Source organism: Hyalella azteca, unplaced genomic scaffold (genome assembly GCF_000764305.2).
Source record: "Hyalella azteca isolate HAZT.00-mixed unplaced genomic scaffold, Hazt_2.0.2 contig3126, whole genome shotgun sequence".
NCBI lineage: Eukaryota > Metazoa > Arthropoda > Malacostraca > Amphipoda > Hyalellidae > Hyalella > Hyalella azteca.
Window position 1 is genome coordinate 57,488 of NW_025933379.1, and position 26,453 is coordinate 83,940.

The window sequence follows — 26,453 nt, forward strand, 5'->3', positions numbered from 1 at the left end:
AACGTGGAATGGTTTAGGTTGACGCACAATGTCAGTGTTCTCAAATATCGTTGAGATAAACAGTCACTGGTCAATGTGAAAAATGAGACAAGGTTGAACGGGATAGTAACTATAAAAGTCAGTAGAGTGAGGTGCTTAATTTGTGTTGTGTTGTCTCGTGCAGGACACAGTGCCTGACCAGCCTAAGAAATCTGTGATGCGGCCACAGGTTTGGGTCGCAAGACCTGCCGCAAATGGCAAGGCATCCTCGTCTGCTGCGTCGCTGTCTCTCGATTATGTTCATGTAGCAGATGGCGGCTGGCATCATATCTCTAAAACCGATCATCCTGAGAAGACTCAATCATCAAATTCGATGGTGGACTTCGACTCTCAGCTTGGAGTTGGATTTTCTCTAGAGGACTCAGGAGGGCAGAGCAAGAATTCGGGAATAGTGTGTCCTGAGTGCGGCCAGTGGTGCGCCTTCAAGTCGCAGCTCGTTAAGCATATGTACATCCACACGGGAGAGAAGCCCTTTGAATGCCCCTTCTGCCCTTACAAAGCCCGGCAAAGAGGGACACTCAACAAACACATCAAAGGACAGCATCATAGCGTTTCTCATCTGACCTAAGATAGTACTCAATGACAGCGTTGTTCTTGGAAAGTCTTTCTTCTAGTGTACAGGTTATATTCGTTTTATACTATTAATGGTACATTATAATTATCCACGACACATGATACGTTATTAAGTACAAACAAAAAAAGCAAGATTCGTCATTACATTTTTTTTATAAGAATTTGCTGTCGCAAATTTTTCTAGTCTAGATTATCGATAAAAAGTAAGCGAATTTCCATTATGAGACTGATGAGTTGGCTGCTTGACGGCGATTTTATGAATTGAGCAATAAAAAAAACGTATTTTGAATTCATCAATCGGCGGTCGGCGAGACTTATGTCGACCAGTGCGTTGTACTTCTCACTTTTTGGGAAGAATATCACTTATTACGAAATCGAATACTGTCGCGAGTTTTTTCATTCGTTTTTATGTTTAATTTATAGTCGAGAATACTAATTATAATTTTCAACTATCTGTATTCTAGTATCGAGCTCCGTAATTGAGTGGCCATTGTTCACAAAGAAAATGTTAGAATTTGATGGTATCATATACACTGGTGGTACATGCTTGAATGCGTTTGATATGTTGATGATTTGTTGACATGTTCTTAATGTATTGCGTATGCTGGAACAAGTGCAAAATTCTTCACAAGAAGCGCTTCGCTATTGGAAAGTATTCGATATTTAAACTCAAACAGTTGCAACGTTTAAATTTTTCGGCATATTCTAATTGTACTCGATGAAGTTAGTCGTCCGTAGTCTTACTATAAATTCTTAGACTCGACCTGAACTCGTGCAAGTTCATTCAGTAACGAAATGTTCGTAATTGGCTTCCAAATATTATGTTGATACAGGAGTCGGACCTTATCCAGTGACATACTAAGTTTATCTAAATTACAACTGTTACTACTGTGCAATCACAGTTATTGAAAGATCTTTCCAGTAACGGCTGTTACTTCTTCTTCAGGCGACGGCCACCTCACGCTTGGCCTCATCGTCCCTCTTTCCCGGCACATCCTCCTTGATTGTACCGTCTGTGTCGTCGGGCCCTACTCTTCCTCTCACCTGCTCGGCAATGGCTTTTGCTACTATTTCGTCAGCAAACTACGCATCTGCATCTGACACAACTTCTACTTCACCTTCGGCCCTTAACTTGCCGTCTTGGCTAATGTTGGCTTCCCAGAGGCCACGAGGAAGGGCCAGAGTGCGGCCAGTTGCAGGAGTTCTCTCGTGTAAATATTGCGGCAAGCATTTCGTCGGTAGGACGGACCTGGAACGTCACATCAGGACTCACACTGGCGAGCGCCCCTACAAGTGTCCCTTGTGTCCTTACAGTGCTGCACAGAAAGTCACTTTGAAAATTCACCTGGAAGGCAAACATAAAATGGTTCCTGATCAGGTCTTGAGTCCAACCACCTCTGCTCTCCCTCTTTACGGAAGCAATAAGTAGATTCCACTTCTCAGGAGTGTGATGACTTCTAGATATCAATAATTGTATAAGTAAGTTGCAGGAAAGCGATTGTGCAATCCCGTTAAGACTGAAACGAAAGGACTGATTCGCGCCTTCTTCGTAGCTTGGAAATTGCGAAGGAGAGGTTATTTTAATAATTAACGTACCAGTTTATTCATGTCACACCTATGTAAATACGAGTGACAGAAGAGAAATATTAAGTAGCGTATGCAATGATCTGTCGTCAAATTCAAGTAACCCGAATTACGTGTGTAAAGCTCTTATAACTATGCTTGTGGGCATCACTGACCGATACGTGTATCTAATGAGCCATGCACCTGGAGTTCACGAGGTTAATGTCGGTCCTATTTTCCTCAGATACCTCGTAACTTGGGCTCGCTTCCATCCGACACTCTTCAGCATCTGCTGTCTAATCCGTCTATCAATTCTCGTGCGGACCCGATGATTGCTCATTCGACGGTACCTCGACAACCCTCCGAAAACACAACCGCTAGAACTTCTAGAGGCTATACCTGTTCTTACTGTGGGCATTGGTTCTACCGAAACGTTGAGTTACAACGACATATTCGCACGCACACCGGGGAGCGGCCTTTCAAGTGTCCTCTGTGCCCCTACAGCGCCAGCAGGAAGAGCACCTTACAGGGCCACGTCTTCAATATCCACCAGAAGAGATGGCCTATGGATCCATCCCAGGATATTCCGGGATCGTGAAAGAAAAATTCGTTTTTCGGAATCCGTCATCCAATGACGTGTGTTGGATTTTTACTGTGAGAAAAGTTGTTATTGGAAAGAAGTTGCATAATTCATGCGCAAAAATGTTATTGCAAGTGTCTCGTATTCGACAGTTGTATTTTATCGCTCCATCTGTCGAAATTTTCGTCGGTATCTTCTTGATTCTATTTTACTTCGCTACGACTTGAACTTTTATTCAGTTTTCTGGGTTAGATTGCGATTGGGGGCTTGCTTATATGCTTTGCTTGTATTTTTAACATGAGACGAACTGTACGATAATTAGTAAACTTTGCCCAAAACGCTGACTGAACCTGAAGTTTAATTTGGATTTTAATGAAATGTATTGACCAATCATCGCGTATGGTCGAACGAACGAAACAAGAAAATTAACTAAGGACTTAGTAAGTTCTCGATCTCTTGCTTAGCAAAGCAGCGTACGGAAAAATGAGCTCATTATAAAGTGTATGCGCTTTCCCCCAGGTTTACGACGCTGCGTCGGCGTCTTTGTCGTCCGATTACAGTGGGTTCGATGACACACCTGATCCTCGTGCCAGGCCGCGCCTCCGGCAGCCCCTGGAAGTTGTACCGAAGAGCGGCTGGACTATAAAAGAATTAATTTGTCCGTATTGTAGTAAATGCTTCGGGGGCAAGTCTGATCTGGAGCGCCATCTGCGCACTCATACCGGCGAACGTCCATTTAAGTGCACGATGTGTACTTACAGTGCCTCAAGAAAACACACGCTCTCCTACCACATGAAAAGCAGACATCAAGCCTTACTGGACCCATCTTAGTGATACGGGATTGATTTCAACATTAAATGGAATTTAAATATTGTACCAACTTTCCGAAAAATATCCTAGACGAAAGATTAGAAACATCTTCTTGGCTGCATCATCAAGGAAAAATTTGTGCGTAGGGCATAAGCAACAGAATTGCTAAAATATCAAATTCAGAAGATAAAACTTGTGCGTTCTTCCCACAGATATCATTTGCGGACGTCCCTTTCTCGATTGGGCAGTTGCAAGCTCTGCCCTCTGAACTGGCTTCTACCGCTCGCCCCAAGTCGACTGCAGCTCCGAAGACTACGGCGAACCGACAGTGCAGTGTGTGCGGCAAGAGCTTTATGGGCAAAACAGACCTCGTCAGGCATATCCGCACACACACTGGCGAGCGACCCTTCAAGTGTGAACTGTGTCCATACAGCGCGACTGTCAAAAGCACACTGCAAAGCCATATGATGTTCAAACACAAACAATTTCAAACAGATCATTGATTCCGAGTGCTCGTTGATGTTAATTCGTTAACTTGATGCCAGTGTAATTTTAATGTGATCTTCGTATCTTACACCGCTGATTGCAAGAAGCTGTTAAATGAAGCGAAAGAAGATAGCTAAGTTAAAGATTTTTACTGCTTGAATTCAATGCGAGGACGCATCGCCCTTCACTTGGGTCGACTACAACTATTAGTATTCTCGATGCTGGATAAAAATATATGACCCATGAGCTAGTTGACTTGAAATATAAACTGACTGCAGCTTTATATATTTTTTTTTTAATAATAAATTTTAGAGAGCTGTCCCGTTTTTATGTTTAAATGTCCACCTTTGCTTACATGATTGCTAGCATATATTGGGTATAGCAGTAAACTAATTAGCATCGTATCGTGTTTGCGCAACGGCAAAGTTTTTCAGAAGATAACCATTCGTTTATATCAGTGATAATATTGATGAATTCGAGTGTTCCGTGTTCCATGATCAAAACATGACACTGGTATGTTCCAAAAATTGCGTATGTTTATGCATGATGTCGGATTTAATCTTATTACTAGAATTTCTTCTCAGAAACTCGAGTTGAGCCGAAATAAGCTCCTACCGAGGTTTATCAGATTTATCTGTAGAAAGGCATTGTTTTTCTTACTAATGCATTTTCCGTCGAAAATAGTTTTCATCAACTTTAGCTAGGTTACACTTATATTTGTACTATATTTGGTAATAGGCTGTATTTATCTTGCTCCGTTTTCAAGTATAAAGATACGAGAGAATCTCCCTGTTTTTTTTATAATCCTTTATTTGCGTCCTTGTATTATTGCGAAATAGACGACTGTCAACTGAATCATGTGCAAGACCTTTCGTAATTCTGCCGTTTTTTAAGTATCTTACATCAGTGGTCGAAGGATTCACCCATAAATTTCTTTTAAGGTCGTGAAAAAGGATTTATTTTAGCCTTTTCATGCTGTAAATTGACGATGACGAGGCCTTAAAGTATCCCTAAATTTTGAAGTATCCGTAATGATGGACTGCAGGTGTATTAGGGTTAAAGTAACCAGATACTTCTGTCTCAGGTCGGACATCTTCTTGGCTCACAGTCGCGCTACTCTGGCATCAAGACCCGGCGAGTCCATCCCGCTGGCGTGATGTGCAGCTATTGCAGTAAATGGTTCTCTTGCAACGCCGACCTTGCAAGACATGAAAGAATACATACTGGAGAACGGCCTTTCAAGTGCTGGATTTGCGATTACAGCGCATGCGTGAAATGTTCTCTACAGAAACATCTCGCCAAGAGGCACAATGTTTTGATGTGATGCCATCTACGCCGTATCTTCGCTCGCCTTGGAAAAAAACAAACAAAACATAATTTTTGGGGGAAGAGGGATGTGTTTCATGGAATTAATAGACGCATAGACCATATATCAACGTTCTAACTCTAGGCTCCTCTTCCTCAGATGCATCTGAAATTCTCTGCATCGCGCCCAGTGTTACAATCCGGAGAGGATCAGATGATGCCCGAACTTTACACCTCTTCACCCAAAGCGACTGCGGCTGAAAAGCAAAGAAGAACTAAACATCACATGTATCCTGAGGATGCTAAGAACAGTCTTAGCAGGCCCGTCGGAGTTACCTGCTCATTTTGCGGCAAATGGTGTCCATGCAATGCTGATCTACTGCGCCATGTTCGCACGCACACTGGCGAGCGTCCCTACAAGTGTTCTTTGTGTTCCTATTCTGCCACCGTCAAGTGCACCTTGCAGTATCACTTGCGATCTAAACATAATATCATAGAAAAGATTTAAAATTATTCCAGAGGGGCAACGGCAAAAGAAGTGAATAGTGTGCCGACTGTCGAAAGCTATTTGGAAAGCCCCGTTTGACTCTTCACCGGCAGTTGAAAGTTCTCTCCAAATGTCGTGACTAAAAATGTTGCAAATGCATAAAGCATGATCTACTTCTTCGGAAAGCTGATGTAGTTAGAGTATATTGTGGCTCGTTATAGTATTTTTAGGACTGTTGAATAATGTAAACTCGCCCCTCCCTGCAGATCATCCCTCTCATCGCTAGCTCGGCGCGTTACAACATCCTCTCGTCATGGGTGGAAAGGGGCTGCATCTCCAGTCAATTCTCAAGATTGACCAACACTCGCCGCAAGAGCATGGAGTTCGAGCCAATGGCGCACGGAACGACGATGACAGTGTCGTCCCCGGAGCCTTCATATGGTGTCGAAGAGCCGTCTTGTGCACGTCCCAACTCCTCGTGTGACGATGCTTCGTCTGTTGCAAAGCTCCTGTCGAGCCCGTTATCAAAGCTGCTGCCCATCGCTCCGAGCTCTCTAAGTCGTGCACTGCGCAGCGGTGTGTCGGGTGTCACTTGTTCCTACTGTGGTCGCTGGGCTTCGTGCCGCGCAGAACTCGCGCGACACGTTCGTATCCACACGGGCGAGAAACCATACAAGTGTTCTTTGTGTCCCTACAGCGCCAGTGTCAAGTGTAACTTGCGAACACACATCAAAACTAAACACATGAATTCTTTGCAGCAAATCTAAGTGCCAGTCATTTGCATGAGTGCGTTTCGAAATAAAGTGACGAATAAATGAAGTAAAATTCGTCTCAATGAATTATTGAGTGAACTCGTACATTTTTCCACAAGCTTTTCCTTGAAGTGTAGGTTGTTTGGCAAACTGATATTCGTGTCAACATTTAGGAAATTCGTTTTTTTACGAGGAAATCTTTTCAAAATTTAAATGAGTTATCTCACTTTATGAGACTAATCGTCGCGCAGCCGCCGTCCAGTAAGGCGTTAAAAGTTTCATTACTTGAGGACATGGGTAGACACGCTTGCGTTGAACGTTAAATTTTATTGGATGTTCGTCGTGTCTTGACACCATCTTTACTCGTCTTATGTACGAGAGTTTCTCATGACGATATTTCTGATGAATATCTGAATTAATAAGTGGCACTGCGCTTCTTTCTCAGATCGAACCTGTGGTCGCGACCGGACTTGAAACATGGTGCTCTCCTAGCGCGCACAAACGCGATCGTCGATACTCAGCCAAAGGTGAAAAAAACTACTTTTCTCAAGGAGGGGACGACCAGCTCTTTCCTCCTATTGAGGTCGAGTTGTCGGAAATTCCCAATAATGATAATTTGGAGTCGGCATCTCCGGAAACATCTGCGCGGAAATCTTATGGTTTGAATTGCCCGCTCTGCCAAAAGTGGAACTCTAGTCGAGCTGACTTGAAAAAACACATGCGCACTCACACAGGCGAACGCCCTTACAACTGCCACTTGTGCTCCTATAGTGCGACGGTCAAGTGCAATTTGAGGAGACATCTTTTTACCGTGCATAAACTCGACGCTACTTCTATGAGTTCATTGTAATATAGTTTTTGGTGTGTGACAAATGTTACGGTTTTGTTCTGGAAAAACGACCGACTGTACTGTACACCGCATGCAGGTTCATTTTTAATTTAGCTAGGCGTTTTTGTTCTACTGTACGTATGTCATTGTGCTTTCTAACTGGACATTGCTTCGGTAAAAGGATAAAAGTGCTCATTATTATATTATTTGGCAGTTATACTTAGATTTATAAATTTTTGTCAAGATTATCCGTTATAAAGTGAAAAGTCATTTCATGGCTATGGATACTAATCGGGTACCTAATGCATTTAATACGGCGGCAGCCATTTATCTTGAATTCAGCCATGGAGCTGAAATGCGAGAAGAATTCAGCCATGCTAGAAGAAATTTGCGTGTGGGACAACTAAGAATGATTGCAGTACCTATGAAAACTCGTGAATTTTTAACCTATGTCACACTCGTAAATAGTATTATAATGTTAATGTTATAAACAAGCTACATGAGACATTGGATGAATTAAGTTTTTTATGTACGGACTCCCGTGATTGGGTAGATTGATGGGTCGATAGGTCTTTCTTCTATATATAATATTGCATAGAACGTGCAGCTGTGCGGCCAAATCCACTGTTTGGAAGTGCGAAGGAGCAAGATGGCACTGTCATTATTTAAATGAGTGTCTAGGTATAGATAGGTTTTTAGTGTGTACGTTACTTTTGACTTCATGTAATTAGATCTTCCTTTGCAAGTAGGAGAGGCAAGTAGTTTTTATTTTCGACCAACGAATACACAAAGTTATAATACTCATGTTGTTTCCTGACATTGCCGAGAGATGATGAGAAGCGTGTAAATTTAGTCGTGATGTGATTGCGTACCTTCTTTGTAAGAAAGTTGCTTTTCGTAATTGATTAATTAAACTATTTCGTTCACTGATACTTGCAAAAACATTCTCTTCATATTCAATCGAGTTGTCTATCATAACCCATTTTTTACGAATACTTTAACCATCGGCGAAATCCTGGACAAGTATTACCCTCTGATGAAAATCGTTCGAGTAATGCAAACGCTTCCAATTTCTGCTCGCATTACCAATATTATTTTTTGTTTTCATTTCATCATTTGCGCCTTTGCGTGATTCATAAAGCGTCTGTTGCAGCTATTTTACTTGATTACTCTGCCCAGTAATACGGGCTGCATGTTAAGTGAGGGTTAGCTTAAGTAAATTATGTTTTCATATAGTAATGGTGAAGAACTCACTTCCAAGGGTTGTACATGAAATGCTCTGCAGCTCTGATACGCTGCCTATGATATTATCAATAAATGTGGATATAAAAAGCTGTCGTGTATCGTTTATCCTGTCTTGTACGATTTAATTAAACATTGAGGAATAACCATCGATCGTAACATAACGTGGTTTTATGTACGTCAGTTTCTAAAGAAACGAAAATTTGCGTCTGCTGAAATTCCGTCAGATCTATATTGAAAGCTGTTAAGCGAGGTAAAATAACTATGTAAAAAATATTCGTAATAGTAAAAGTTCAGCTTATGGGGTTCTGAGACAAAATATCTCCACAGGCGATTCAGTCCATCTATCACCCTTACTACTAGTCAGCATTGTCGACGTTGAGTTTTAGATCAAAATCTTCCACTTTCGGCATATTAATTTTGTTTTAAAATTATAAATCGCTTTATCAAAACTTTACATGTCTAATTTAACGTCGAAAGAAAATGACGGCTTCCTAATGATAGAGTTGGCAAGTTCGTAAAACTATATCCAACCTATGAGACAGCAAATTATTCTTCGTTCATCTTCGTGAACAGAGCGTGCGTTTTCACTTCTTCTCATTTTTATGGTTGGCTTTGAATTGCGATGTAGAGGATAAATGGTGGTAATCCCTCCAATAGCGAGATAGATAGAGGATTAATGGTGGTAATCCCTCCACAGATGGACCATTTGCCAGGACAACCATCCACATCCTTGGGATCCTCATCGACGGCGAGCGGAGGGACATCTATTGACGAGCTCCGCTGCTTTGTATCCCTACGCGGCGATCGTGCCGGTCTTCTAGATAATTTGAATATCGCTGACGTGGCTCCTGGCAAAACGGTTAATTTGAAAACGTTTCCTGGTACTATTCGCACCGAAGTTCCTATCGCAGGACGACGCGATGTATGGCCGTCTCCAGGAATTTCTCCTGTTTCTACGAAAACTATGGGGAAGTCGTTGCCATTGTCGATGGCAGGCGTAACTGGCGCTGGATCTTCTGCCAGTGGATCGTCTGCTACTGGTACTCAATTCGACGTGCTATTCAAACCCATAGGAACTTCTAAAATCAAGATTTATCAATGCGAATTCTGCGATCGCAAACTTTATTCCAATATTGACATGGTTCGTCATGTCCGTACGCACACAGGAGAACGTCCTTACAAGTGTCCTGACTGTGACTACCGAGCTTCTAGGAAATGGTCTCTGCAGAGCCACATTGGCCACAAGCACCCTGAGCGACGTGCTCGAGAATCCACGGACCCTCGCTAAAATTATTTAAATTTAATCCCTATATCACCTTCGTGCCTGAAGAAAATTTCTGTGATTACTCCGTTTTAAGATCTATAAACCTTCGAGTTGAATACCGCCTTAAGATTCCCCTCTAGCGATGTCATGTTGAGAAAATTATTTCAAATTCAGATGCGTTTTTCAAATTCTGAAATACGATGGAATTTCGACTCAATGGCACAGTTTATGGAAGGTTCAACGACTGACTTTGTTCTCGTTGATGGATCTCTAGATTTTTATTGACTTCTCTGGTCTATGGAAAAGTGTTAACTTATATGATATTTTAAAATTAAATATTATAAATTTTCTGTTCAGAAAAAAACTTTTCTGTGCATTATTGACGTCAAACATTTGCATTTTCTCAATGGCCTTGTTTGCCGATTGAATCATATGGTTGTCTCTTCGGCTCGAAACGGTGTCGGTGCTAATGAACGGCGATTGGTGCAGGTTATTTTAAAATAAATTATCTGGCATTTACTTGCTTAATATGTGTGAAGTTAAGTATAATTCCTTAAGAAAGCTACGCAAGACTACATCCTCCACAGAGGCACATTGAATGATCGGGATTTTTGATGGCCTACCTTGGTTTCATTGCAGGCGTCGCAAGGCAGTTTTCAGTCAGCGTCAGCCTACAGCACCGCTCTGGTTCCTGCCATCCTGCCCCCAGAATTACGCAAATACGCCTGTTCCTTCTGCTTAAGACCGTTCATCAACAAGACTGACAAGGAACGACATGAGAGAATACACACAGGAGAAAGACCCTTTCCTTGTCCCATCTGCCCCTACCGAGCTGCTCTAAAGAAAACTCTTAACAAACACCTACGCACTCACGAATCCATTAAAGCGTTCAGAGCCGAGCCTGATCATCAGTAATTGTAATTGCTAAGCTAATTAGGTGACTACTGCGCCATGTTCTCACGTACTTTGGCGAGCGTCCCTACAAGTGTTCCTTGTGTTCCTATTCTGCCACCGTCAAGTGCACCTTGCAATAGCACTAGAAATGGATAGTGTGCTCACTGTCCTTGGAGATTTGGAAAGCCCTATTTGACTCGCCACCGGCAGTTGAAAGTTCTCTCCTAATATCGTTACTAAATATGTTGCAAATGCATAAAGCGTGATCTACTTCTTTGGAAAGCTGATGTAGTTAGAGTATATTCCAAATTCTGTAGCATTGAGATCTTTGAATGCCTCTCGTCCTTAGGTTCATTTATTTTCTCCAACTTTGTACATCTACATTTCACATCAGCTGGTCTCCTTCGCGACGCATGTTTGCAGAAAATTACAAGTAATTTCCGTGCAATTAACGTCCGTAGCGTGTTTTATCTTTGGTGATTTGTCCCCTTGTAGCTGTGAAGTAACTCCGCCGTTTTGTTTGCAGATAACTCAAAATTGGCCCGCAGCTCTGGTCCCTGAAACATCGATGGCATTGCCAAGCATTCCCGTTAGTTTCCTACCCGAGGCTCGCAGACCATCTGATGGCCTAACGAAGTTCGCGAAGAAGAGCTTCACTCTCATTTGCAACGTGTGCGGCAAGCTGTTCAAGCAGAAGATAGACTTGGAGCGCCATGCTCGGCGTCACACGGGCGAGAAACCCTTCCCATGCCCTGTGTGTCCCTATCGTGCTACTCTCAAGTGCGCTCTTCAGCGTCATCTGATGACGCATCAAGTGTCCGGATCCTCATAAACGTTCCGTTTTAAAGATAGCGGAGTCATGCACTTACTGATCGTTACATAAAGGAAACTCCCAACTATTATTATTTTCTTTTGAGTGCTGCCGATTTACTAATCAAGTGTAAGACGCCTGTTACCCTATTTTGATCGGTTGAAAAATGGCCTCCTCTTCATGAATTTTATCCTCCGTCACGCAAATAATAAAGTGGTTTCTTTTATACAAAGCTAGTGAATATCTCTCTTGTAGATTCTTAATGAGACACTAGCTACATTTTTTAGCGTCGATTTTTTCGATTATTTTAGTTGTTGTTTCGTGAAGTTTCGGCAGTTTGGTGGTGATTCACTTGGCATTTTCATAATAATTGTCGACCTTACTTCGTCGTCGAAACCGTTGGAAGTATTTAAATGCACCTGTGCAGTAACTGACGGTTTTGGCTGTTTTTACTCCATTATATGATGTATCATTCAATTTAGATTTTAGGAATATGAATAATATCCGTCAACGTTGAAGTATTTTCACTGAGCTGTTACTTCTCACTAGAAAATCTGCAGGGTTTTGAGCAACCAACACATAGCGTATTGTTTGAGAAACTCGAGACGGTCCATCTTCCTCCTTCTCGGCTGCCTATTCATCATTTCTGGTCCTGTCCGTTTTCAATTCTTCGCTTGTTTAGCTGACCATTTATCATCTGTTTACTCAGAGATGTACACGCAGCTTCTCTTCACACGCTTTAGTGTGGTGACTGCTCGACATCCTCGATCTAATCTTATGGAAACGTCCTAATTTTTTGCTCTGTCCGCGATCATGCTTGTTTGTCGAGGTCTAATGTATCATGTAACCCAATTTATTTCGAGCGTATTACCATATTCTGTTTTTTCATTGCTGGCGCGCCAGCAGAATTTCTATTGCGAATAATATTGTGCTAAAAATTATTGCTTGTACGAGTTTTAAAGTTATTATTCCACAATTAAAATTATGGTTTCAAGAAAAACTTGAAAAACGGAAGAAGAGTGCAGCTCGTAATCATTCAAAGTCTAATCTATATTCAATGTTCGTCGTGGCTTTGAATTTTGCACGATTTTTCGTCTGCTAAACGCATTTTAATTGCTGTCACTTTACAGAACTAATCTCGGAACTCGATTTTTCGAGCTGTTTATATAGTTTTCTGAATAAAGGTCTTCAAATTTTTAGCCCGTCGGCTTATATCGTTCCTAACCATGTTTCTAATTTGATCTGGTGTACGAAATTCAGTGTGAATATAGTTTAGTAAGTAAACTAGTAAACAGTGTATATGAAAAGGTTTTAATTATCCTTTACTTATTCACAAACCTTGGCTTCTGAAAATTTTTTCGTAATCTTTTGTCATATTAGTTTGTTATTTGAAGGTCGTTGGGATGCGCAAAGCATCTGGGAAATATGTAAGGTTAATTATACGTATATGAAAAAGTAAAGTACATGAAGTAAAAAGTTGCAATCTGATTTTGACTGTGAATTAATTGAAAATTTGGCAAACAAATCAATGGTGTAGTTTTGCCCTCCATGCAGCAGGCTCAACCATAGAATTGAAAGACAAATGTTTCTACTTTTACCCGTAAAACACAATTCGTAAGACATGAGTAAGTCGATATTGGGCCAAATTTACGGAACGGCACAGATAAGAAATCGTCTGAGATACATTCAGTCAAAATAACGTTCTTGCAAGAATTTTGCTTCATTTTCGAACGTTGACACATATTTCCTATTTTTCGTTTCAGCCGAGTGGCACTGTGCTCTCAACAAGCACTCGCAAGCTTCTCCTCCCTGGTGACGACCATCAGCTTCCCTCCAGCAATAAAGCTAAACAACTCGCTTCTGAAACCTCCGTACCGCTAGACCTTGCTTCTCTCTGCTCAGCGGCATCCTCATCGTCTTCTGCTCCAGCGTCTTATGCAGTTTATCCATTCGTAAAACAAACTGTTCGTAGTGAAGTCGATGATGCTTATGCGTCTATGATTTCTTCCATGATTCCTCAGCTACCTGTGAGCGGGGTACCTCTACCAGGTCGTGATCACAGATGTAGCGTGTGTGAAAAAGCCTTCTCGCGCGTCAAAGATCTCAACAGACACATGCGCACTCATACAGGAGAACGTCCGTTCAGCTGCACCGAGTGCAACTACAAGGCCTCTCAAAAAGGAACGCTACTAAGACACCTTAATAAAGTTCATAATGTGATTGTTGAGTATGGCGATCTAATAGGAAAAGATTGAACTCGCTGTCGAAGCTTGAGAAATGTCTATTGAAACGTTCACAGAACTTAATCCCAAGCTTTGTGAAAAGGGAGTGTGTGCAATTATATCCCATATGCACATTTACAAAATTAACGGTTTTGGTTGAGTTTCATCACAATATTCCCACTTACTCAACGGCAATGGCTCATGATCACTAACTACTCACCTCTCATTCACATTTTAAGTCTTAACACGGCTTATTGTGATCTATTAGTAATTGAAGAACTTTTTTCTCAGATGAGCGCCTCAATTACAAGTCCATCCTCGGCTGCGCCATCTCCTCAAACTCTGAGCATGGGACAAGCCTCTGATTTTAGTGACGGGAACGGCCGGAATACTTCAAATTTTAATCGTGTGTGGCTCGGCCAAGACTCAGCAGGTTCTTCAGTCGCTGACGCGGCGACCAACAGGCGCTCTATGCGCGGTGCTGGCAACTGCGATGTGTGTGGACGATTTTTCTTGCGCAGTGCTGATCTCAAGCGACACTTGATCGTGCACACGAGCGACCGTCCCTTCCCATGCAGATATTGCGACTACAGGGCGAGACAAACAGGCGCACTCGCTAGACACGTTCGGATCAAACATTTCGATCTTGTAGAAAACTCTCGACCTTAGTTTAAAAAAATTTCGATAATTTTCATCAAGTGTTGCTTCTCGAGTATCGAAGTATCATATGCTTATTTTTAAACCATGTTATTTTGCTGTACAACGATTTCTCCATCGGATGAATCTTTTTACTGCGCGATGACAAGAAATTTTGTAGAAATTTTCCCAACATATAACGAAGAAAAATCCTGTGTCAATAGTAGGTTAGGAGATTATAAATTCATGTGCACTTATAAGCTTTCTTCTCGGTTTAAAAGTTGTTTTAAGTAGACTTCAAACGTTTTATTAAAAATTAGGAATTAGGACTCACTGTTTTTGTATGCACCATTTCCTTTGGTCGAGCAGTTCCGCGTGATTGATGAGTGCTAATGTTACAATCGCGATGCCTTTACTGATGACAATTCAAGGAACTTCGAGTTCGTCAATCAGGAAATATATTTGTATAGGACTTGTATTGGTGTATATCAATATTCAAGTACTCGAGTTCAAATTCGTGTGGGATTTAACGTAATAATGGAAATAATAAAGCGTGTTATTCCCGCACCCATCTTTATGAATTTTTCGCCTGAAAGTTACGATTTTGATGTACATGACGGCTCAGAGTTCTATCAAAGTTGATGTTGACCTGACTGGGGAGACTTCTTGCTATAACTTAGAAGATCATTTCTTGGTTACTGACATAGAAATTACATATTGTTCAATGTATTTTATTTTAAGTCCAACCTTTCAAAACTTTTCATGTTATAGCCGATGAAGTATCAATGTTTCCGTGTGTTTAACTGGTTTTATTCTCTATCAATTTTCACTGTTCTCGTATGTATTTCATTATTTTATTCACCGGAGTTGTTCGATTCATGTTTCTAGTTATTCAGTAAATACGTTACTAATTGTATACATAGTTTCCAGTGTTCTTTGTTTCCTGTGGGCTTGGTTTCTCATTTATATACTATGTGTCTTTTTACTCATTGAAAATGCTTTTCTTAATACTTTCACGATCTAAAATTAAAGCATTATATCTTCATTTCGTACGCACTCGATTATTTTGGTTGTCTCAGCTTTGCTATCTATTAACCAAGTTCAACGTGTATTTGAATTGATGATTTTTATATGCGATTCCGATGCGAATATATATTGGAGAACGAAGCAGCACTTGTGTATTTAAATTCCCTTTCGATGGAATGCTACACGTTATCGACTTTCCTAAGCAGGCTGCTTTGGCTTCAAGCCTTTCTTAATAGTATCAGTCTTGTGTCAATTATATGGTTCTGTTTGAAATTGTATCAAATAACCGCCTTAACTACGCTAGTATTCCAATCATACATTGTTAACTGTCACTGTAATTAAAGGCGAAAATTCGTTCGTGATAATCTCTTTGTTATTAGTGTCATCAAGCCGAACGAAATTTTCTGCTATGAATGACGTTAAGTAAATTACCTGGTTATTGAACATGTAGTACTTTTATTGTCCTATATAATTTTGGATTACTGCGATTAATCTTTTTTCATTTATAGAAAAAGAAGCTATTACGAGCTTGAATAAGTGTGAAATATGTTTGCTTATTATAGGATCTCCAATATTAGGAAGGTGGAACTAGAATGAAAGTAATTAATCCGTGTTTTTTGTTCGGTGTGAAATCTACGTTGTGAATTTTTTAAATTGGACCGTCGCCTGGGCACAAAGAACTCCTCTGATGCTTGCTCTTGCCTACAGATGTCGTGGTCACGTCATGGAGCATCTCATCTCGACTCCCGATTCTGCTCCAACATCCTCGACAACAAGACTTCAGGAGATCGCTTAGGCGTAACCGGCAAAGAGTCCTCGTCACATTCTCGGCGTGCCGGTAACTCCGTCTACAATTTTGGCCGAAACCTGGCCAACGAAAGATACTCGATTTCGCAGCGAGAACCTTCCACAGAATTTGAAACTGGAAGCGGAACGAAAAGAGTTATGCAATCGCTGGCTTGCTCGTTGGCCGGTAATATTGTGGGTTTAGAAGATCTTGGGATGTCTGAAGAGCTTGGCATGTCTGCTGCACTATCCCAGACGCATCGAACAAAAAACCAAATCAGTGACCTAAAGCGAGCTTTCTATTGCCCGTATTGTGCAAGAGCGTTTCCCTGTAGCCGGGATATGAAGCGACATGTTCTCATACACACCGGAGAACAGCCGTTCCTCTGTCCGTATTGTCCTCATCGTTCCAACCGGAAAGGCAACCTCAAGCAGCACATCATGAGGTCTCATGCCGAAAAATTTCAATGCGGGGCAACTATGGCATGATGTTCTCGCCCTCAAGCCTACTGACAATCGAAACGTAGAAGGTTCGCATCCAGTCCACTGAAAAATCTGTCGATCTTGGTGACTTTATTTACGGTGCTTTTCGAGCTTGAGCTGTCATTGTAACTTGAGTACCGGTATCCTGCTGCAACTGAGATATCGATCGTCAGTTGCTTTTTCCAAGCGAAAATCTGTACATTAGATTATTTCTAAAAGGGGTTGAGCCTATACATATAAATAAGTTTTCTATTGAGCGTTTTTCAAGAGAATCATCACCCGAAAGCAAGCTAGGTTTATGGTGGTGTTTTATAAAGCTGAGTCATTGACTTTTGGCTTGCTGCTATCGCACTCGAAGTAACTTGCCGTGATTTTTTGTTCTGCAGATGTCACCTCGCTTGGAGTCTACTCGACGCTACTTGACATCCGGACGACCCTGGTCAGTAGTCGCCGGCTCCTATGCAGGATTAGGTTCCTCTTCATCGAGCTCTTTCTCCACCAACCTTACTACTTTGCCTACGTCCCTCGTGGGCTGCGACCCAAAGTACCCCAACAGAAGTGGCAACTCCTGCGACGTCTGCGGCAAATGGTTCCTTTTGCCGAAAGACCTACGACGGCATGTGCGTGTGCACACAGGCGAACGACCGTACAGCTGTCCCATCTGTCCGTACAGGGCGGCAGTCAAAGGGAATCTCAAGCAACACGTCGTTAACACTCACAATGTACCTTTTGATACCAAAAACTGTAAAGAAAGCAGCTCAGAACAATCGAAGTGATCCGAAGAGTACCGGTATCGATTAATCGAGAATGTGAAACCACACACCGCATGAACATGTTGCGTTCTGCTACCAGAAATAGTGAAGAGTCACGCTGAATTAGCTGGGAAAAAATACTGTGAATATCGTCTAATCTGTAGAAGAGAACAACATTGCATCCGCTATGATGCTTTGGTATCCTCACGTGTTATTTACATATTATTTATGCATTCTTTGACTGCATAGATTCGCAGTTACTTTGCTAGCCCTTTGCTGATTTGTATGCTTCCTCCTGTTCTTAATTTTTGTTACAATAGAGGTCATGCAGTTTTTGGGAGTGGAAAGTTTTCAGCTCAAGAATTATTTTTCTCTTTTGCGTTCCTAGGCACCCACTTAGAGGTTTCTTTAGACTAAAGGACATTACAAGTGAAATTGTGTTATTTGTGTTATTCCTTTTATTTTTCTAGTTACGCTTGATGGTAATAAAAAACTCGGTATTACACTCGGTAATAAAAAACCTAACAAATTCAGAGTTGTAGCTCATATTTGATTGGTGCAGCGTACGGGGCTCAGTATTAATGATTTCACTAGTTTGTTCTTCGATTTGAACTCTTTGGTTTTGTTTTCAAGCTTACATTTGCAGATGATAATGCTTGAGTCTGTGCGGCACACTCATTTACTTTCTGGGTGTGAGATTAATGTCCTTTTTTCAGCGTGGATGTTTCGAATTAAGATAAGAAGAACGTTTCATACAATGAGAGTTTCATGTAACGTTTCGTGCATATGGACGTTTCAGCTTTGAATTTATTACGTTACTTGAGAAAACGATTTTGATGAGACTCATCAAACTTGTTCACTTCACTGATTGTATTTACGTATAAATGTTCACATCCATACTGTCTGATAATGCATATTACCGGATACATAGATGTTTTCACTTATATATCAGTTCTTCATTGTGATATCGCGTATTGAAAGTCACTTAACTCGGCTTATAATAAATATTTTTCTTCTATCTCTGCGTTTTATTTATCTTTCAATATTCGCTTCAGCAGACATCGGTTTTGTAATGTTTCCCATGCGATGTTTCATGTTATTCGTGCGATTTGGTCCGGAGAAAATGACTTGAATCGTTAAAATCCCAACACAAAAATGCATTCACTGTTCGTAGTTGATGATTGCACTCAGTTCTCGCGACCGTTAATTGAATAAAAAAGCTTGTAGAAATGACGAGGATGTGTTCCGGAAAACTTGAGTGATCCACATTTCGACTTCAGCATTTTCATAAGGTGACTTATTGATTTTTTATTAACGGAATTCAATAAATGCTACTGAATTTTCAATACTTAATCGTTCTATCAGGAAGATTGACCTGTATTACGTGTACGTTTATATCCATCCATTGATGGAGGCCTAGATTCGTGTCTGACTGAACAGGTATACGTGAGATATTGTTTTCACCCAAATGTGAGATACCCCCTCTCCTCCAGATGTGTTTGCATTACAAAGAGTGTGTAGTTTAAGTATGATCTACAATATAAGTAGAGTGATGTTATGGCTCTCCTCCCTGCAGATGTCCTCTGAAGGCTGCTCATCCGAAGACCTGCCTGAGTCTGAGTCGAACTCGCGACATCCAGGAACGGTTTTCTCGTCCAAGACTTCACTGAGTCACGCTCGCGCTCCCGACGGCCGCGGCCACAACTGCTTGTTCTGCGGGAAGTGGTTCCTGCGTTCGTCTGATGTGCGGCGACATTTCCTTGTACACACCGGCGAAAAGCCCTACGCCTGCCCGCAATGTTCCTTCAGAGCATCTCTCAAGAGCAATCTCAAGCAACATGTCACGGCCGTCCATAAAATACCCTTCAAGTGAAGCATTTCACATCATCGTTACTCATAATATTTGGAGCTCCACAAAATGGCTTCAAGTCGCCATTTTGCGTTATCGTGGCCCTCAAAAGTCCCTACAGTTTTACGTCATGAAATTGTATTCAGCGAAATTTTAGTACCGCAATTATGAATAATCTTAGCGCAAACGAGTGTAGCGTGCCACAAGCTTTGTGTGCTAATGTGTGCGTGTCGAATAAAAGTAGACTAAATAGTTTCTAGAAATCATACATTTTAAATCATAAAATGGTCTTATATAGTCAAGCTAAAAGTATAAATAACTGTCGTGAAAATTTTTTAAACAGATTTTGCCATCAAAAGGACATAACCTCGTTGAACGTTGCTAAAGCCGCTGCAATAACGAAGCGTTAGTGAGGTAACAGGTAACAATATCACTGAACATAAAAGAATATACTAAAATTGAAATCAAATTCTGAGAATTTCATCATCCAAATAAGCACAACACAACATAAAAGAAGTACTCCTGAAAAATGACGACTGCAGGGCGAATTCAACATGCTTCAGTTCAGGAGCTGAACGTATCCTATTAATCGCCGATGAGATAATATACGATAATATATATGGTCAGCGTATAGGTCACAACTCTTGGCACGAATTCCATAAATTCTAACCCAATTGAGATCCTAGTTTTCTGACTGTGGTCGCTACTGTGGAAATAGTTATGTAGTACATGAAATGAAAGAATTGCGGTCTGTTGCCATTCCTGCTTATATTATCATTGCATGCATTGTCAAAGCTATTATTTATAACATAAAATTGTAATTGAACTCTGTGCCATATTTAGTGTTGGAAAGTTCTGGTCAAGTTTTCGTATTGTGCCATTCACGATGGGGTCGAGTATGTTGCTAATCTGCGTTCCGCAATGACTTCAAGTGCTCGCATAATATCAGCTGCCAGAAGAAAGAAAATTCATCAAACCCGGTTCATGAAATTGAGAAACTATGTCGCCGAATGTTCATGAAAAATTTGTGAGTGAACATTTTCCGTTGATTTTTCTTCTTGACTGAGTGTTGGAGTGCACCTAGCGTAAACTCATTACCAATTATCCGACCATTAATTCATCCTAAATGATGTTCAATTCTTTCTCAGGTTGAGCTCATGATCTCCCGACTGCAGCACTCTCGGGCAACAAATCCTTCTGAATACACTACGGAGAATATCAGCTCGGATAAGTCGCGTCGCACAGTGCCTTCTCTACTTTCTGCTGCGAGCAAGAAAGACGCTATCGGAGTCTTGACGTATCGATCAACTTATGACACTTCGTCCCTGCCTCATCTTCTCTCTTCATCTGCCGAGAACGTTTCTCCTCCTCCAAATTTGAGTTGGAAACCAAGCGAGGAAAGTAGCCTACATCGAGATCGTGAAGACAGTGGTCACAATTGTCCATTTTGCGACAAGTGGTTCAAGCGCAAGTCTGATTTACGACGCCACGTTCGTATTCACACGGGTGAGCGACCCTACGCTTGTTCATTTTGTCCGTACCGCGCCACACAGAAGGGCGACCTCAACAAGCATCATTTGTCGCAACATGGCTGTGTCCCGACTTTTGAATAACAATTGTGGAGGTCACTTTTGATGATCCGTAAAGGACTTGAAATGCAGTTGGAAAACCTCGTAGGTACCACCTATCATTCAAAATTACAATTCCTGTACAGGAATGACGTTCAGTTATTTATGCTCAAATTTTTAGTGCTGAACGTTGTTGGCTAGTAATTGTAAGGTGAAATTTTTACTGCAATTCAATGCTTGTTGCGGCTTTTACGCGAGAATATCCAGATCCTGATATCGATTGATTCATTACGCTATCCTCTTCTTGGGTCTTCGCTGGTGCTTGTCATAGCGTATTAAAAATTCTCCCGCGAGGCTTCGCTTTTGAGTACCCACTACAGAGCTAGTGCTACTCGATTGCAGGTCTCAGTTTTGGGTTAAGCTTCCATGAAGATCTATGGTTCCTTGCACTTTACGTTCTTTTCGTGTTGGTGGCCGACCGTGTATGCGACCTCTAGCACCAGCGTCTACGTTCTTGTTACCAATCACTTATTGCTTCTTTGTTCTTTGTCTCTCACAAATAAAAGGCTATTCCTTAATTTCTTGCCAGTTTCAGTTCGCTGGCTAGTTGAGACGTTTAGCTTCTTGTGGGTGAAGAATGTTTTTTAGTAAAATTTGGTTTTTACCATATTTTTTTAGGTATCGGGAGCTATGAGACCTTTTGCCTTATTGTATGAAGTTAATAAAGATATCCTTGTTTTGATCTCTAGTGAACCTTATGCCCATTAAAGTACCAATAAACTTATTCCGCTGTATATGTTGAAGATGTAAATTTTTTAATTGGAGATTGTTGAAATAAAATTCATTTGTGCGTCTTCATAACGAAATGTAAGTTCACAAAAAATGGTCTTGAGCGGTAAAACATAACAAATGAAAAGTGATTCATTGAAATCAGGGTTGAAATTAGAACTCAAACAAATAGCAAATCAGCGTAAAACCTTGTTTTTTACGCATCATCACATTGTTATTGAAGCGACGTTATAATGCGAAAATAAAAATATTATCGACGAGTCATGTAAGTGTGATGTAGAAAGTAAACTCTCTAAAATGCTTGTATCTTTTATTTCTCCTATGTTGACAGAGAGATTTTTTGCGTAAATTTGAACAATTTAACGGAAGAAAAAAATATTTAAAAAGAAACTGAAATTCGATTTTCGCTGTTATCTGGCATTTTGACAGAGAATTCAAGTCAGTCGTGAAGCTAACAGCTTTTTATGGTGCCTTGTACGCTGACGTCTCAAAATAAAAAACTGGTTGTACAAGTTCTGTTATTTAAATTAGTAATTATTGGCATTATTATACAAAAAGAAAACAATCAACCGTTAAAGATTCGGGATTGTGGTATTCCGGAGTTGTCTAGATGGCAATTCCGAAACTAGTCATCTTGTGATTGTTTTAAGAATATTTTCAGGGGGACTTTTGATTCGCCTTCCGTAAGTCAGTTAACAGTGTGAGTCTTCATGTGTTCGCTTGTTCGCAGGTGCCTGTCGGAGATGCTTTCATTGCCTTGGACGCATCTCGAAACACTTCTCCTTCAGAAGACAAGGCGCGACGTGGAAACGCAAAAGACTCTGTCAGAACACCAACCGACTGGAACCTGCCCCAGCATATCTCGCACTCAACACTCACGCATTCAGATCCACTGTACTCAAGCTACTCTACCATTAAGGGCTATGTTTGCCCTCATGAAGACTGTGGCAAGCACTTTACTCGGTCGTATGATTTCAAGAGGCATCTTATGATTCACACTGGGGAGAAACCGTTCGCTTGCCCGAATTGTCCGTACCGCGCCAATCAGAAAAGTTCACTTAAACAACATTTCCTGGCCAAGCATGACTCGACTGCTTCGCACACATAACTTCTTTGCTAACAATTACGGTTGATAAACAAGAATTTATGATACTAGATGTTCAAGAAGCCTAGTTTCGTACGAGAAATAAGTAACTGACAAGAGATTTAAAGTTAAAGCGCGGTTCGGTAGTGAGCAGTATCACTGCAGACTAAAAAGGATTAATGAAGATTGCTAGTTGGTGATAGATGCATAAATCCTCATTTAGCTAAATTTTATGTATTTATTGTTATTCCTATACTTCCTATTGCCGTCCGAATTCTATAATTGTTTATTTTAGATAGTATTTCTAGGATGAAAATGACCTTCTGTGGCAGGAGGACTGAGCGTACGATAGTGGGCGTACGACAGTTGGTGATGGCTTAACTTGTGAACATTGAGTCATTTACCAATTCAATATCCCATATTTACAGAAAGTCTCAGAAATGTTATTTTATGGGAAGCGAATGGAAAATGGAAACTAAATAAGAAAATAATGTCCATCTTTCATCTGTCCTCAGATGTCGAGATATCCTGGAGGGTTATTGCCCAGGCACGAAGAAGGTCTGCGACTGCAGCAAGTATCAACTGCACTTCCCTCTGCAGTTGCAGATGATCCCCACTCCAAGAATAGCACTTCACTTTCTACTTCTCCTTTCACATCCACATCTACAAACCAGGACCTCAAAGATCTTGGAAAGAACAGCCGCGTCGACGTCTCTTATACAGCAGCCGTTGCCAGTCTCTCTACGCTCGTGACTACCCCATTCTCAGCCAGTCTTGACCTGGCTGTTGGAGATCTCGACCAGCCGTTGATTAGCGATTATACGTGCATGTACTGTGGCAAAGCCTTCATGTGTCGCACTCACATGGAGAGACATGTTCGCGTTCACACGGGAGAAAGACCTTATGCGTGCCCATACTGCTCTTACAAAGCAAGTCAAAAAGGTTCTGTCAAGAGACACGTCCTTATGGTGCATCGTGACAAACAGCCCCCCACCTGAGCCAGTGGTTTTCTTACCACCCAATGATACATGAATCGCGCGTAAAGTCTTATATTTGTTGGTATTTTCTGGCGGGTGACGCGGTTATTATTAACAGTTCAAGTAATTCCTTCTTGCACAAGATGATTACATTAAATTCAGCGTTTCAGCTGCGGTGATGCTCCTTTCATCAAAGCAAAAATGAACTTAAAATTTGAATATTTTCCTCAACCGGACCTTCGCTGACGCTTATTTAGCGACAAAATTGAGGAGTTCAGCTCCGCTCAGTGACCGTGGCGAGCTCTAACTGATCTTGTTGCTCTTGCAGATACGGCCAGGGACGATCTTCTCCAACGTTTCAGTGACACCCTCGCATGAATTCAAGTTAATTCACTCTGAAGCGTCCATCTCGATGAACAACCGTAGTGTAAGGACCAGTGCCAGCTCGGTAAGTTTTCCTCCTGAAAGTTCGAGTCATCAAATGCCGTTCTTGCTCGGCGAACAATCACTTCCTCAAAGTCAATCCTACTTAGAGGAAGGAATTGGGGCCTCGGCTTCTACATCTCAAAAAATTTGCCCAATGTGTGGCAAGCGCTTCGGCGGCAAAAGGGACTTGGTTCGCCACATCAGATCCCATACTGGCGAGCGTCCGTTCCAGTGTCCCGCTTGTGATTATCGCGCGTCCATAAAAAGCCACATGAAGAGGCACATGTTCCTGCGTCATCAGCTCAACATTGCGGACTTCCCAATTGGAAAGTTGCCAGGCTGAGAGAACTGTCAGTGCTCAACGTGGTATCGGCACGAAAATATTCATGAAAATAGAGCGATGGGCAAAGTTAATTGTAAATTATCATACGAAGCATTACGAATTGGAATGCAAACATTATGCTAGGTACTTTAAGATTAGGCATCTAAACATGTGATCATTTGTTTATAAAACGTTCATAGTTGAAACACGTCTAGAATCAAATAATAAAATCTGATGACTTCTGTAGAATACAGCTTATAGTTGACGCAATAAATTTTCAAGCTCCTCATTGCTGCCATCGCACGATGACCTCGCGTCAGATGACACAAGACTACTGCATGGAGGAAACTTTTGCTAAGATTTATTCCAACAACCTCTAATTTTTTCGGAATTTCTCATTTTTTATATTGCTGATTTGTATACCTAGCGATGAGCTTGTTGTAACCGATCTTTTTGAGGCCGATCTAAAGTTATTTATTGACTTCTTCTTTCTCATCGAAAATGTGATGAGATTTATCATAGGTTATCCGTTGAATTCGATAGCATCTACTTTGAAGGTAATTTTGAATCATTAGTTTTTTCAAAACCTTTGAGTGTTACCTGAATGTGTTTCTCAAAAAAAGTTTTTGTTGATGTATTAAACTCTCAATGTTCAATCTTCTTACGGTGCGAATTCTGACGTAAATAATTTTTGTGGTTCCAGGCAACCTGATTTTGTAATGCCTTTAAATTGTGAATAAAGTGATGCAAAAGCTTGATTTTTGTTCTTCCTACAAACTGCAGTCAAGTTATCCACTCACTACCTCTACTAGCGTTTTTTGAGTTCATAGTGATAACGAAGAGTTGTTAGCTAATCATATGGAAAGCCTTTCCGGGATTTGATGCCCACGCAAATTTTGCGTGCGGCATTTATATCCGCCCGAAAATTGACGTGGTTTATACTTCATACCTGAACTTAGGCTGCAAGGTGACGTGCGCTCGAACTACGAAACTTGACGAATCTACGTACGTTGAGGAAAACATATCCTTATTTGTGGTGAGACTGGCGTAAGTTATACCTTTCGCCAGCAAGGTAAAGTACGCCTAAAAACTGATAATTAGAAAGTACAGTCCATGGTGGCGTGTCCTCTAAACTTGTACCTCCTGTGCAGGACGCCATTGTATCCAGCAGAGGACTTGTGGCTGCAACCAAGGCCAACAAGAGTCCTCGACCGAGCTCATCGTCGTCCTCTTTCGCTGCCTTGGTCGCCTCCGGCACCATGGTTTCATCAGCGTTCGCTACCGTAGGAGAATCACAGGCCTACTCGTGCAACTTCTGCCCTCGAAAGTTCTCGTTCATGTCACGCCTCAAGGAACACATGCGTACTCATACGGGCGAGAGGCCCTTCTCTTGCCCCCACTGTTCCCACAAAGCCAAGTACCGCGGAGACCTCACCCGACACATCCAATTCGTCCATGGAGTCAACACTGCCTGATAGGCACACACAGCGCCTGCTTCTCGAAATTTGGAATGCCAGGAAATCTCACAATTTCGTTTTTTCTCCATTCTGAACATGTGCTCGCCGGCCTTGTATATTAACCCTAGTAAATATAACCACTGAGTATGAAACTACGGTTTAACCATGCCAACATTACTTTCAGTAGGATCGTAGCGGCTATGAACTTGAACCCGTTGACGACGACCGAGTCGTTGTTTGGTTGAAATTTTGTTCAACGGACCTAAAGAATTCTTTTCCTGTTGACTAGCGCTAGTCTATGAGTGAATAATTTATTTTTCGTACGAGTGCGATTCAAAGGCTTTTTAGTAAATACATATTTTCTTGTACTGATATTCGCCAAAAAATGTCCCAATTAGATCAAGTTGCTTCATTCTGATGTTCAGCGTGAATGAAAAC

At 41.3% G+C, this 26,453-nt stretch overlaps 6 protein-coding genes across 6 annotated transcripts in view; all 6 read left to right on the forward strand.

Moving 5' to 3' along the window:
- LOC108664648 (longitudinals lacking protein, isoforms A/B/D/L) overlaps positions 1 to 622 on the forward strand; it is a 55,072-nt gene extending 54,450 nt beyond the window's left edge. The window contains exon 5 of the mRNA XM_047885799.1: positions 164 to 622. Within this exon, the coding sequence (XP_047741755.1) occupies positions 164 to 607 (444 nt within the window). The 3' untranslated portion in view covers positions 608 to 622. The remainder of the gene's footprint in view (positions 1 to 163) is intronic.
- LOC125179610 (zinc finger protein 536-like) lies at positions 619 to 2,412 on the forward strand. Its single transcript, XM_047885809.1, has 2 exons — positions 619 to 660; positions 1,559 to 2,412. The coding sequence occupies exons 1-2, from the start codon at positions 619 to 621 to the stop codon at positions 2,039 to 2,041; spliced, it is 525 nt and encodes a 174-aa protein (XP_047741765.1). The 3' UTR covers positions 2,042 to 2,412.
- A 249-nt stretch (positions 2,413 to 2,661) lies between these two features.
- On the forward strand, positions 2,662 to 3,771 carry LOC125179612 (zinc finger protein 536-like). The gene is made up of 2 exons (XM_047885811.1): positions 2,662 to 2,829; positions 3,275 to 3,771. Exons 1-2 carry the CDS (start codon positions 2,734 to 2,736, stop codon positions 3,584 to 3,586), a joined length of 408 nt encoding a protein of 135 aa, XP_047741767.1. The 5' UTR covers positions 2,662 to 2,733; the 3' UTR covers positions 3,587 to 3,771.
- Positions 3,772 to 11,395: 7,624 nt separating this feature from the next.
- On the forward strand, positions 11,396 to 19,416 carry LOC125179608 (zinc finger protein 665-like). Its single transcript, XM_047885795.1, has 6 exons — positions 11,396 to 11,581; positions 13,402 to 13,854; positions 14,152 to 14,454; positions 16,231 to 16,503; positions 17,178 to 17,513; positions 19,120 to 19,416. The coding sequence occupies exons 1-6, from the start codon at positions 11,396 to 11,398 to the stop codon at positions 19,414 to 19,416; spliced, it is 1,848 nt and encodes a 615-aa protein (XP_047741751.1).
- Positions 19,417 to 19,421: 5 nt separating this feature from the next.
- Positions 19,422 to 22,050, forward strand: LOC125179611 (zinc finger protein 628-like). Its single transcript, XM_047885810.1, has 2 exons — positions 19,422 to 20,419; positions 20,541 to 22,050. Exons 1-2 carry the CDS (start codon positions 20,393 to 20,395, stop codon positions 21,003 to 21,005), a joined length of 492 nt encoding a protein of 163 aa, XP_047741766.1. The 5' UTR covers positions 19,422 to 20,392; the 3' UTR covers positions 21,006 to 22,050.
- Positions 22,047 to 26,033, forward strand: LOC125179609 (zinc finger protein 775-like). Its single transcript, XM_047885796.1, has 5 exons — positions 22,047 to 22,052; positions 22,480 to 22,777; positions 23,434 to 23,582; positions 24,139 to 24,258; positions 25,710 to 26,033. The coding sequence occupies exons 1-5, from the start codon at positions 22,047 to 22,049 to the stop codon at positions 26,031 to 26,033; spliced, it is 897 nt and encodes a 298-aa protein (XP_047741752.1).
- Positions 26,034 to 26,453: the final 420 nt, after the last annotated feature.

What these genes read in the sequence shown, in the direction of transcription:
- LOC125179610 (XM_047885809.1), top strand. Translation starts at nt 619, where the DNA reads ATGACAGCGTTGTTCTTGGAAAGTCTTTCTTCTAGTGTACAG. An exon ending in GTCTTTCTTCTAGTGTACAG is followed by an intron (nt 661 to 1,558) that starts GTTATATTCGTT and finishes CTTCTTCTTCAG; the next exon opens with GCGACGGCCACCTCACGCTT.
- LOC125179612 (XM_047885811.1), top strand. Translation starts at nt 2,734, where the DNA reads ATGGCCTATGGATCCATCCCAGGATATTCCGGGATCGTGAAAGAAAAA. An exon ending in ACGTGTGTTGGATTTTTACT is followed by an intron (nt 2,830 to 3,274) that starts GTGAGAAAAGTT and finishes GCTTTCCCCCAG; the next exon opens with GTTTACGACGCTGCGTCGGC.
- LOC125179611 (XM_047885810.1), top strand. Translation starts at nt 20,393, where the DNA reads ATGTCGCCGAATGTTCATGAAAAATTT. An exon ending in CGAATGTTCATGAAAAATTT is followed by an intron (nt 20,420 to 20,540) that starts GTGAGTGAACAT and finishes ATTCTTTCTCAG; the next exon opens with GTTGAGCTCATGATCTCCCG.
- LOC125179609 (XM_047885796.1), top strand. An exon ending in ACCGTTCGCTTGCCCGAATT is followed by an intron (nt 22,778 to 23,433) that starts GTCCGTACCGCG and finishes TTCCCTCTGCAG; the next exon opens with TTGCAGATGATCCCCACTCC. An exon ending in TAAGGACCAGTGCCAGCTCG is followed by an intron (nt 24,259 to 25,709) that starts GTAAGTTTTCCT and finishes CCTCCTGTGCAG; the next exon opens with GACGCCATTGTATCCAGCAG.
- LOC125179608 (XM_047885795.1), top strand. Translation starts at nt 11,396, where the DNA reads ATGGCATTGCCAAGCATTCCCGTTAGTTTCCTACCCGAGGCTCGCAGA. An exon ending in GCTCGTTGGCCGGTAATATT is followed by an intron (nt 16,504 to 17,177) that starts GTGGGTTTAGAA and finishes TTTGTTCTGCAG; the next exon opens with ATGTCACCTCGCTTGGAGTC. An exon ending in ACGTCGTTAACACTCACAAT is followed by an intron (nt 17,514 to 19,119) that starts GTACCTTTTGAT and finishes TCCTCCCTGCAG; the next exon opens with ATGTCCTCTGAAGGCTGCTC.